The sequence below is a fragment of the Hirundo rustica genome, chromosome 7, assembly GCF_015227805.2.
Source record: "Hirundo rustica isolate bHirRus1 chromosome 7, bHirRus1.pri.v3, whole genome shotgun sequence".
Taxonomy (NCBI): domain Eukaryota; kingdom Metazoa; phylum Chordata; class Aves; order Passeriformes; family Hirundinidae; genus Hirundo; species Hirundo rustica.
Genome location: NC_053456.1, coordinates 5214863 through 5227672, shown reverse-complemented (window position 1 = coordinate 5227672; position 12810 = coordinate 5214863). Strand labels below are relative to the sequence as shown.

General features: G+C 40.0%; 1 protein-coding gene across 1 annotated transcript in view; it reads right to left on the bottom strand.

Annotated features, from left to right (window-relative positions):
- Positions 1-12810, bottom strand: part of LOC120755029 (von Willebrand factor D and EGF domain-containing protein-like) — a 178168-nt gene that overhangs the window by 91272 nt on the left and 74086 nt on the right. The window contains 2 exon segments of the mRNA XM_040069525.1: positions 8047-8990; positions 12545-12723. Of these exon segments, the coding sequence (XP_039925459.1) occupies positions 8047-8990; positions 12545-12723 (1123 nt within the window).

Sequence of the window (12810 nt, the reverse complement as noted above, 5' to 3'; positions counted from 1 at the left end):
TGCAAGAACTCCCTGCATGTGAGAAATGGCCTGGCTCAATTTCACACTGAAAGCATCCATGTGCTGCAACAATATGGTAGATTATTTTTTGCTTCAGAAATCTCACTATGACATTTTAGGTTTATTTAATCCTTCTATTTTTAAAAGGCTCGCTAGCAATGTGCTTCAGCAATGGGAAAGAAGAGGATTGTGCTGTTGACTGCAGAATATTTCTTCTTTTCCAGATGGCCTGGAGAGGTGACCTCATGTAAGGTTCTGGTTGTGCATTCATGGTGCTCACTGGCCCACCAGGGCAGGTCTCAGTTTTTGTCCCTCAATGGCACTTTAGGGCAGAACCCCTGACAGCATCTTGAGGCTTCCTATGAGTGAGTGCAGTGATGCCATGAAAAGGCATCCTCGTGGTGTCCTCTTGGTTCTTATGTCCTCCCTAGTGCCAAATTAGTTGGTTTTAGTAATTTTTCCATGTTTACAGTTACTGGATTAGATTAAATCTGGTTATTACACTCAGGGTTTTGTTCACAATTGGCGGAATGTTCTGTATCTGGAGTATTATGGGCTCTTTACGCAACATAAAAAATGATGTAAAGGCCTTAAGGGCTTGCTCTGAATTTTTGGCTTTGGTCAACTTAAACAGAACTTTGAATGGTTTTCAAGTTTTAATTCTAGTTTATAGACTGTTGTGAATTTTTTTTTATCTTGTATGTGTATTGTGAGTATTTGGAGAAGGAGGTTGTTTTTTCAGGGCTTTTTTTTTTTTTCCTTTTGGATTTAACAAGATTTAAGGCTGAAATTTCCTATGGTACCTGTAAACAGCCTGATGTAGAGAAGTTAAGGTGTGCTTCTGGGGTGCCTGGCTTTGGTCAGTTTGAATCAGACCTATAATTTTTTAAACTTTTTTAGCAATTTAATTCTATGTTCTGCGGAAAATAGTTTTGTTTAGCTACATGTTTCACTGGACTGTTTTCACTGCTTTGCATTAAAGCAAATAAACTAATCTGCAGAAAAGATTAATCTCCCTGATGTGCTTTGCAGGAATAGTATGGATCACTGAGCGTGCAACCTTCCATGCCCTTTATCACGAGGATTTGATATCCTTTTAAAATTCATTTTATATTGACTTTGTAACTATAAAGCTAATAGTCCTCTTCCTGCTCAGCCAGGTCTGTGCCTCGAATGGAAAGAACTGGGACTTAAAACAGTGGATTAAAGCTGGTATTGATGTTTGTCTTTTCAGATGCTTGTTTATGGCATCTGCACCAGCAAAAACTAAAGTAAAACTGCTATGAAAAGAAGAGAGGCTTCAAAACTTTCAAGAAGTTACCAGTCCCTGAGAATTGACCACAAATACATTTGATGTGACTGAGAAAAATGTTTCTCCTTGCAGAGTATGTGGGTGTCAGTGAGGATGCGTCAGTGGTAGTTAAAGTTCATGTTTTCTTTCTCTTTTGATTCTAAACTCTTTTTCTTCAGTAAATGTTGTAGTTCTTACTAAAACTTTTGTGGTTGGAGATGTTCATTCCTCTAAAAGAACAAGAGTGCTATTTTCAAAAAATTACAAGTCCTATGTTCAAAAATTGATGTTATGACAAGTAATCCCAAAGCTTGATATTTAATCATTATACTGTTTTAAATTATGCCTGCTGATAGTGGCTCTGTTTTTAGCCTGAGAGGAATGTCTTTGTGTGAACTCTTATGGCCCAGACCTGAAGATACTGCAGAATAATTTCCATCATATAGGATGCTCCAAGGCCCATCCAACCTGGCCTTGAACTCTTCCAGGGATGGGAGATCCACAGCTTTTCTGGGCAACCTGTCCCAGGGCCTCAGTGATGATGAGGACCACACCTCTGTAGATGTCTGGGAGAAGGAAAGTGTGGTTTTTTAAATAAACATTTAAAAGATATTTTCCCCAGTTTTCTTCCAGTATTAAATCATAAATTGTTTTAACTAGGAAAAGCTAACTGAATGCAATGTAATCCTGAATTGCATGATATGTATCTTCATGTTTATTCTTTATCTACTTTCCAATATTATTTGGTAAGCTGAGAGAAAAAAAAAAAAAAATCATAATAAGTGGAGATAACAGGTCTCAAAAGAAAAGTTTTCATTTTTCATTTTAAAAGAACCTTTTTTATGGAGTATTGATATCTTAGTGAGAATTCTTTAATGTCAGGTTGAAGATAATAAAAATATATCCCTAATATCTTTAAGCCCAGTGTAAAGAACACAATCCCAGTGGGATGGGAGCTGTGTATTAAAGTGTGGTTTATGCTGCAATGGTACATAGAGAGATCTGCTTGAAATGTCCCCTGCCTTACAGAATTCATTATTGAATAAAAATGCATTTGTTAGAAAGAGAAGCCCTAGCTTCTAAATTTTAGTACAAGAACACTGCCTCACACCCATCCGTTGTCAGGTGAACACATGAGAGGGAATGGAGAGGCTACAGGCAGTGGAAAGTTTCAAACCACCCTCAGTTGGATAGACAGGAAAATTCAACATTGCAGAATGTAAAAGTCAACAATTAGTAAGAGAAAAAAAGGAAAAAGAAAAGAACATTTGTGAAAAAGAGACCTGATTTTTGTCTTGATAGTATAACTTCATCAAAGTGACAGGAACTGTGACTTTGATAATGCTATGCCCACCAAAGTCAATGGAATTGTTATAATGAAGAGTAGAATTAAGCTCAATGACATAGTATTTGAAAAGAAGAAGGGCTTTTTAAGGAATAATGCAATTTAACATTTTTTTAATAACAATAGTTCTCTGTGTGGTGAGAAAAGTTTAAAACAGTAAGCATGGTTTTTGCTGTTCTCACAAGCATGTTTGACTCTTCTTATGAAATCCGATTTTGAAAAATCAATGGAATTGCTAAAGTGGTACTGCATCCTCTCTGCCATAGAACATGTTTTACCATATTAACAAAAATCTTGATTTTTTTTCTCTGTTTACTAACCCAAACAATTTGAAAAATGATCAATTCCTGTGGAAGGGACCACAGTTTCTGGTAACTCTGTTCCTGGGGCCCTTGTGGTGCTATTAAATGGAATTCTCCCCTGAACGTCTGGCCACCACAAGCTGGTCCCAGCCACAGAGAAGGCCAGCCTCTGATTACACAGAGTAATATTTTTCATTGTAGATATCCTGGAGATTTAGGAAATGGATTATATTTCCTTTGAAAAACCTAAGATGCATTTTTTATTTTATATAGTCTAATATATGCAAGGACAGCATCTATTGAGCCAATACTCCCTGATGGCTCCCTCTGCATCACATCAGCAAAACACATATTGGAAATGCCAAAACATCTTCATTTACTTGACTTCCTAACAGCCCTTACACAATCATTATGATCTGGAATTTAAAGATCATTGAATTGATTCAAGCAGGAGAAAAGTATTTATTTTAGTCAGTGTCCTCCCATACAAAGTCTCCAAAGCAGATGGCAGTTTGACGTAGACAGCTGAAATACTCCTTCCCCTTTCACCTGGGGATCCTGAAAAAATTTATTTTCTTTCAATGTCTTCCTCATGCTTTTCCTTTGAAAATGAGAATTAAGCTTAAAAAAAAAAAAAAAAAAAAATCCCAGTTACATAAGCAATGAGATTTCTATAATATGTACCTGACCTTGCATTCCTGGTCTGATCAAAACTCTGAGCTCATTCTTCCAATGGGAGAGAGACATTTTCCATTGGAAGACCCAGCCAGAGGAACTCTAATAACTGACCTCATACTTTTTCTCACGATATATATATATATATATATATATATATAAATCTTAAATTGCTTTAATTCATATTATTTAATTACACTACATGAAGGACCCAAAGCAGACTGCTGAATTCAGAAAGGTCTATATAACCACTCTAAAATTAACAGGGTGTAATCGATGAAGCTGCTGTGGCAGATGGGTCTGGGGGACCTGTGTGGTTGTGGTTCACAGCTCTGAAAATGCAGTTGGGTTCACAGCCACTCTTAATAACACCAATGAAGTGTACTGATATGAAAATGGGATATCTGTGAGTGTGGTAGGTGAGCGTTCCCTTCTCACCTTCTCACCACAATTTTTTGCTCTTTTTGATTTCTTTGCTGGTTAATTATTTTTTTCCTCCCCAGAACTTTCCACATAGAAATTTAAACTTCAAGTGTCATTACTTCACTGAAACTAATTTGTCCTTATTATTCCTCATTACCTTTTATCTTGTAATTGCTCTTTAGAGCTTCATACAATCTGCATATTACATTGCTCTATGCGTGCTTTACTAGTCCTGACTTTTTTTAATAAGCAACATGGTCAATATATACAAATGGTAAGCACCAACCTGATTTGCTATCCCCTGTAATTGGATTCTGCCTTTAATTACAGGTGGTAATGACATTTTAAGCACCTTATACAGGTGTTGGGGGGGTGGGGGTTATGAAATGTTAAGCAACATTAAGAAATTCTAAGCTTCTGGAATGCTGCCAAATTTCAGAGGTGCCTTTCAACTCCAAATAGCGATTTTCATGTGAAGATAATTATAGCTCTGGCCACCTGGACTGCTCCTGTTGGAGTCAGGCAGAGCAGAGGAGTAAGCCTGTCTGCAAGCCACACTTCGCATCTTCTCTCTTTAATTGTGTTTTCATTTAAAATTACTCCAAATATATTATGGCCTGTATTCTGATTCCTAAATGTACTGCAGGACCATCTTTTTGTGTGCTTGCTGGCCAAAACCAGTGGCATAATATATTGCAATGTATTGGAGGAGTAACTGAGTTTGGGTGACCTTGAAAAAGATATTTGAATTATGTTGATGGCCTCCTTGATCTTGGGGGAGTTTTAATTCACATCTATAATTCCAGCCCGAGAAAATTAGAAGGAGATTTGTTTCGGAACTGATGGGAAAATATATAGCCAGCAAATGGAGTTGCCTTCTCCTTCATTACTCATGTAGCTTCTTGTGGAAAATGACTTTTCCCTTGCAATAGCGCTTAAAACTCAGCATTTCTGAGATCAACACGTATTCTCCTGTTTCTTCTCTCCTGACTTTTTGAAAAGAAAGTGAAAGAGACAGCACTTTTATATGTCCTGCAGGAACCTAATCCAATTCTTAATTTCTCCTCCTTTCTTTCCCTTCCCACAGAACTTTTGCTTATTAGTCACAAAGCCCAGGGGCTTACCCAGCACAGTGCTGATTTCCTGCCAGCCAGGCCAGGATTCCTCAGCTCCCAGCGATGGGGCTCAAACTCTTCTGGTTTGAACAGCTTTATTTCTGAGGCTGGTCTGAGATCGATTTATTTCTGAGATTGATCATAATTCTTCCTCTCTAATAACCTATTCTGGTGTGAAAGCCTGGCTTTAGTGATGTCACCAGGACCTCATTTCTGAGCACTTCCAGTCCTTTGAAGCGACATTTGAGAGGTTGGTTGTTGCTGTGGGGCAGTGCTGTGCTTTTCCCTGGAAAGAGGTGTCCCATCCCACGTGCACATTGGGATATGTAGGGGAACAGCCCTGGGGGTGTTTAGCCTGGAGAAAAGAAGGCTCAGGGGGGACTTTATTGCTCTCTGCACTACCTGAGAGGAGGTTGTGCTGGGTGGGGCTTGGTCTCTCCTCCCAAGTAAAAAGCAATAGGACAAGAGGATCTTGTTGTTGTCATCATCAAGAGATGTTTACATTGGGCATCAGGGAAAATGTATTCACTGAAAAGGTGGTCAGGCAGTCCAGGGAAGAGGTGGAGTCACCATGCCTGCAGGTGTTCGAAGAGCCACCTAAGATGTGACGCTTGGGGACATGGTTTAGTGGTAAAGATGGCAGTGCTGGGTTAAGGGTTGGATTCCATGATCTCCCAGGTCCTTTCCAATCTAAATTATTCTATGCTGTGTATGTCTTTCTGCATGTGAAATGTGAAAACAAGCAAGTATCTTTAAACATATTCTGAATGAAATTCAAAAATCAAGAACAGCTAAAGGTGAAGCTCTCATGGAGGGTTGTCTTGATTGACTGTACCAAATTATCCAGATGACCTTTTCTAGGTGTTATAATGTCAGGGTGATTGGCATGCCGGAACTAAGATTTTATTTCTCCTTACAGGGGGGATCCAGCTTCTGGCTGTTTGTATAGATCTGCTTTATATTGCTTTCACAAGATCAAATAGTTTTATACATATACAAATATATACATATATTTATATATAGCTTCTCTATTTTTGTATTTATAGAAAAATATTCTAAATCACTAATAAATGAATTCATAAACAGTCTTTAATAATGGACCTCATTGCAGTTCATTCCATTGATTCACTCTAGATTACGGCAGTACTTTTTCCTCTCCATTGTTAATGTTGGGATGAATTTATTGAGTGAAGTTTTGTCCTAACTTCTCTAAATTTATACCAAAGACAAGGGAGAATATCCTGAAAATTAAGCATGCCAGTTGTTACCTTGGTTTTAATTTTTCTGTGGTTTTTTTTTCTCAGTTTTTCTCTAACTCAAGAAAAAGTCTGCACAAGATGGCCCAGTACCCTGTCCAGCTGGACCTTGAACAATGCGAAGGCAGCAAGAGACAGTCAAAGCAGTCAGGACAGAGGAAGCCAATGACTTTGGGGGTGTTTGCCGCAGTTTATGTGTGTTTGTTTTCCAGTTCTCACCTCCCTGTGCAATCTCAGGTTGAGCTCTGCTCTCTGTCCTTGTTTCTATTTGATGTCACAGCAAGAAGACAAGGTGCCATTAGCTTTTACTTGAAAGGTCGTATTGAAGCTATTTTCCTCTAATCTGAGAGATTTCAGCCATAGCAAAAGAAATTTTAAATTCTGGCCTAAGAAAGCCCCCTAACCCCTCTGTATCACAGAGAAATGGAGTTAAACATTGAATTGTGTGTTGGACAATTGCCTCAAAATTGCCCAACTCACTTTTCAGTCCCTGGTGTCAGTTATTCTCTGCGTGAAAGTGGGAAGTTATTCTGCAAATTTTAGTCTGTCATTAACAAAAACCCCAGATGTCAAGATATGCTTTAACTGCTTTAAATGCATGAAAGTCATGTATACTGTGAAGAATGCGTGTGATCCCATCCCTGACAATAAATGCACAGGGTATCAGATGTGCCACTGGGCTCCTGAGGCTGGCTGGAAATTTGGATTTCTCAGCTAAGCCATGGTGACTGACCCTGGATGTGCCTGTCCTAAATACAGACCAGCCTATCAAAGAAAAAGGCTTTCCCCCATGTTTGGGATGGCTTAAGAGAGCACACCTCAACATTTCAGTTTAGCTGAAACACTGTGGCTCCTTAAGCTGCAGGAACTCAGCTGTATGGCTGAGTCTGAAGTATCCCTTTGTCACTCCAAGCATGAGCTTATGTGGTTTGCTGAGGCAGAGTTCACGTTCTGAAATCACCACTAACATTTCTGTGTGTGCTTAGTTTAAAGTACTCTCAGCACTCACACTGCACATGGAATCACCCTTTGAGAGGCTGAGCTGTAAAGAAGCAGCAAAACCAGTGGGGCAGTCTTCTGCCTAAACATAATTCTTGGATACTTGCAGAATCAGGTCCGCAGGTTCGAGTATGTCCTGTAGCTATTAGATGGCTCTGGCAGGGTTACTTGTCCATTTTGTCACTTTTAATTTTGTCTTGTTACTAGTACAGTGTTTGAAATTAATGTTCAAACTTTATTCTCTGTTGACCAGGAAAAAAAATAAAACCTATCTCTACACTATTTACATGAATATTGACCACAAGGTGAGCAGGACGCTCTTCTCCTTTTTTTTTTTTTTTTTTTTTTTTTTTTTTTTTGTGAGAAGCCTGCTTGTCAGCATGCCTGTGATAGATCAGATGTAAAGAAAATCACTTCTGCAAAACCAATTTGCTAAGGGGCTTGTAAATCCATTTTTAAAAAGTTACTGAGGCAAAAAAAGAGAAGGACCAGCCAACCAGATATTTTGATCGGCTCTTCAAGGTCAAAACCTGATTAGTAATTCATCAAATACCTCACTGGTAGCATTGCTTGGAGAACAAACAACTCCGTGCAGATGTTCTACCTAATAATTCCAGCGTGGAAAGAATGCTTTACTTACTTTTGGCAATGCTGCAGTCGTAGGAGCTGTGGCCTTCAAGGCACTGGCAGCCCAGTTCTGTGCAATGTCCGTGGCCGTTACAGAGCTCCGGACACCGGAGAGCAGTGAGGATCTCCTCCCGGGCAGCAGATGGCTGGTTTCCAAAAGGGAATTCTCCCTTTCTGCTCCCCAACACTCTCCTTTCACACTCATTTTCCAAAAGGGCGATCAGTGCCCTCACCCAAGCCACGTCATCTTTGAGCTGCAGGTCCAAAAGGCAAATATCGATTGCCTTATCCAGGTGTTTTGCCAGGAGGCCCTTACACACCAAGCCAATGGTGGAATTTGCAAGAATTTGGTGGCAAATCTCCTGAGCTTTGGTGGCAGTCAGGCCATTGGGAGTGGGCCATGACAGTGGAAGTTTCATCCGAACCCCTTCAAAGTAGTCCTCAGGGAAAAAATATGCAAAGCTCTTTGACTCTCTCTGGGCGGGGCCATGCCATGGGTGAAAGGATGAGTATTCAGGATACTTGTCTTGCCTTTTTGCTTTCCTTAGGTCTCCTGCTGGTTTGGTAGAGTCAATGGAACTATTGCTGTTCATGGAAACATTGTGTGGGAGGGCCTTTAGCGGGACCTCAGGGCTTCCTCGCCTTTGGACTGACTTAGAAAAATATCTTTGACCAAAAGTCTTGGTGGGTGGTTTCTCATCTTTTCTCAAAGTTGTCTCTGTTTCTGTGTGAGCAACAAACTCAGATGTAACATCCAGATATGGGATTGCAGAGCTGTGATCCACGTGGTCATGTCGGCAGCCAGAGGGCCGAGGGGAAGGACTCTGAAAGGCATTTTTTGTGTTTACCGCAGGCATAGGCTTGGTGCTCCCCTTCTGGCACCTGCAGAAACTTTTCCTTTGCTTCCTCTCGGAGGGTGCTGGAGTCTTGTCAAATAAACTCTTCCCTGGAGGAATTCTGATTTAAAAATAGAAAGGGATTAGGGGGAGAAAACTTTCAACAAATTAGTCTATCACACAAGGAAACATTCTTTCACCAAGGCTAGTGTAAGCATAAATTCAAATCCACAAAAGTACTTGAGAAAATGCTTAAGTTTAACCTCTGTTTTCTCCAGTCACTTTTGCTCTGCCCTTCTTGAGTTGTCCTGTGTGTTTTCTAGCACTTCATGGAGACTTTTTAGTGCCAGATGTTTAAGTGGTTTGCTGGAGCATTGCCTAACTGCCTGACTACTCTTTGCAGGACTTTCTGAGGTGCAGGTTACCTTTTGTGTGCCTTGGATTTGTCCCTGGATGACCCAGCTAACTCTTGGAGAATGACAAAAAAGGCTTATTTGTTTCAAATCTCATATTATGAAAATCATCTTTATCTGTGTGCCTGTTTTCTCCTTATCAGCAGTTTCCTCTAAGATGCAGATTGCTAACTTTTTTCTTTTAAATATCCCCCCCCCCTTTTTTTTTTTCCCCATACTTCATTTCTTTCTTTCCTTCTACTAGAGTTTTCTTTGATTTTTTTTTCTTTCAACACAAAGCAGTTTTCTATTGATCATAGGTCTAGGCTCTCATATAAGCTGAGATGATTCTCTTCCCCCTTTTAAAGTTAGTCTTTAATGATGGATGAACTTCTAGAGACTTCAGTTTGAATAAACAGTCATGATTCAAGTTTCTTCAGAAATCTCATATCTCTTATTGATCTTATTTGTGCAGCACAAAAGGAATCCTAGAGCTTCATAGAAAAGGATATGTTTCTTGTCCCAATGTTTGGCAGCATGTCATTACCAGACAGATTTGAAAGAGCAACAAAAAATTAAATTATTTTGGCATTAATTTTGTCTTGCAGCCAGAATTCTGGGGTTTCAGGAAACTGAAAGCATTCGCCAGCATATTGGAGCCAAACACTAGATACTGTTGTTGGAAACCATAATTGCCTTTATCTAATTTTTAAAAAATACATTTAAAATGGCATATCTGATATTACTATTTTGATCATTGACACAATCATAATTTTAAATAGAACATCTCACTGACACTGCAAAATGAACCTATTTCTCCTCCTGAAACATGAGCACAAACATTTATGGAACCGTTTTGCCCAAAGTGTGGGCTCAGCAGGAGACAATATGAGACAAAAGTGTGGTTTTCATGCTCATGGAAGTGCACAAGCTGTTCTGCACTTCCCTGCAGTCTCAGAAAAAAATAACATTTTTGATGATTGAGAGACTTGTCTTTTGGACAACATCTTTTAGTGTCTGAATGAGTGTCCTTCATGCTCCATTCCTCTGGTTCTAATAGAGGGGTTATCTGCCCCTGAAGCTTCCCTGACTCAGCACCAAGTAAATTTAAACCTAGACTAAGGCAGCAGCAGCAGATCCTCCTTTGATACAATACTGCATAAATTATAGGCTATTGTAAATATAATTTATTTGTTAAAAACAATAAATCAACCACCCAAACTGGTCCAGGATCAGGACAGAAACTTAATACACAAATAAAAAAATCAGTTGAATGAAACTCTTTTGCCTTGATATCTTACTGAAACAAAATCCTCCATTAATCCTCCGTGAAACTAATTTCCTCCTTTTGGTCAGCCCCAGCCAACAGAGCAAGGGTTTATGGTGTGGAAAGAATGGAAACCCCATCATTCCTCACAGCCATGCACATACCAGCAGCTCCTCAGTGAGCTCAGATGTGCCCTCTCGCCCCTGCATGAGATGACCAGACTGTCATTCCTCTGAGCCACCCACTACAATCCAGGAAGAGCTAAAGTTTTTCAAACTGAGTTGAATGCTATAACAGAGAAAGTGTCCAGAATTTAACGGCATTTCTGCTGGTTTCTTGGTATATGCTTAAATATTTGAAAATTTTATTTTGCCTACTTAAATCACATGTTTTAAAAATCATCTCTTCTCTGGTTGCCATTCAGTGGCTGGGAAGCTCTGGTTGTTGTTTAAAAGTTGTGTCGGGAAGTTGGCGTGTAAAGCTGATCTGTGCGTGCAGAGCCCTGCAGCTGCTTGAGAGAGGTGGGAGCCAGGGAAAGCTCTGAACTGCCAGATGGTGGGCACTCAGACTAGCTTCAGGTGCTGGAGAAAACCTAGCACACTTGCAGAGTTATTTAAAATGAAATTAAAAACTGCGGCAGAAAAATCACCCTCTACCTTTTTATTTTTTTACTGGGCCATTTCTCTATGAGCGGATCAGAGAATGATCCAGGCTCCTCTGGAGGTGACCTTAGCTTCTCTATTGGCTCGATTTTTTTAACCAGGTTCTGAGGGGTCCTTGAGAATCCATCCTTGGGAGTGCTGCAAGATGAAACTCACTGCCCCTCTTGCCCTTCTCACTGAGCAGAAGCTTCTGTCTTCCCTGAAGAATCTCCATCATGTTGCCCCAGAAAACTCCTCAGTGTTTCGTAAGTAAATTCCTGTGGTCTGTACTTTGGCTTCAGCTCTTTCAATCAAATTGCTTTGAGCAAGTTCTCCTAAAGACATTTTTAGCCCTTTTTTTGGGTAGAGAGTTACTGGTTGGTTCTTGCACCAAGTTATTTCTCCATCTGCCTTCCTAGAAGCAATCTCTGACTGATTATCACATTATTAGGATGCTAATGGTGGCTGCTGAGTTCTAAATAGTAGAATTTATAATGACAGGCCAAAATTGGCATTAGATAGCCATTGCTTAGGCCCACTGAATAGAACTAGCATATGGCAGAGGTGTTTGTTTATTTTCTGAAGTCAAGAAGTCTAAAAATTCATTGTTCCTATAGGATTGTTCTGAGCTCCCATGTACAGATTAAGTGTTATGTTATGATATTTTGCTTTCCTTTTCCTTAGTTCATAAAACAGGCTACACAAGCAAACCCAGTTTGGTTTTAGGAACACCTATTCTGCATGTTTGCAGTTCAGCAACGGGAATTAAAATGTGGGATAGGGATAGAGACAGGAGTGGGCTTAGGGACAGTGACTGTGACAGGGAAGTGTCAGAGTCAGACTCCTGGCTCTGTTTGCCCATCATCTGTCCCAGAAAGCACAAGTTTTCAGAGCTCACTGTCATCATTAGTAGAGCGGATATTAAGTTTTAGCATGGTACATACATTACCAGACTTTGTCAAAATGTAACATTTAATCTATACTCACATATTGTAATTAGTGTTCAAGAATAAAAGAAGAAGAGAAGTATGAAACCCTTAATTAATCCCTATTGTCAGCTGTCTACATATTCAAGTGTGGGTGAGAACTGTATTTTTTTTTTTTTTAACAGCTGAGAGGGATGTTAACACAGTCGCTAACATGACATCGCTTGTGAATATAAAACTTCTCTCTTGATAACTGCTGGTATGTTTTGTGCTGACTGAAAATTAAGCCCCTGTGCTGCTGGGATGGAGATGGGGCTTCAGGCTTTCCCTTAGGTTAAGCAGATCTCTCTGTCAGGTCATTAGGGGAGTCTGTGATGAAATAAACCCATCAAGGCTGTTAGAAACACAGCAAAGAGCACGTCCTGGGTGGGATCTCTCTGGCTCTGTACCTCCACTCCTCTATGAAGTCCTCCTCGGGCACGTTGCCGAGGTCGTTGTGAGCCGTCCCGTCAAAGAGGCCACACAAACCCCGGGTGCTGTTGAAGTCCCTGCCTGGTGTCCTCACTGTCACACCTATTCCCCACTCGCTCAGGTCTGCTCGAACAAACGCTCCTGAAGGGAACAGGATCTGAAGAGGCAAAAAAAAAAAAAAAAAAAAAAAAAAAAAAAAAAAAGCCCCAGTGAATTGAAGCTCTTACCAAGCTTTTTGTGCAAT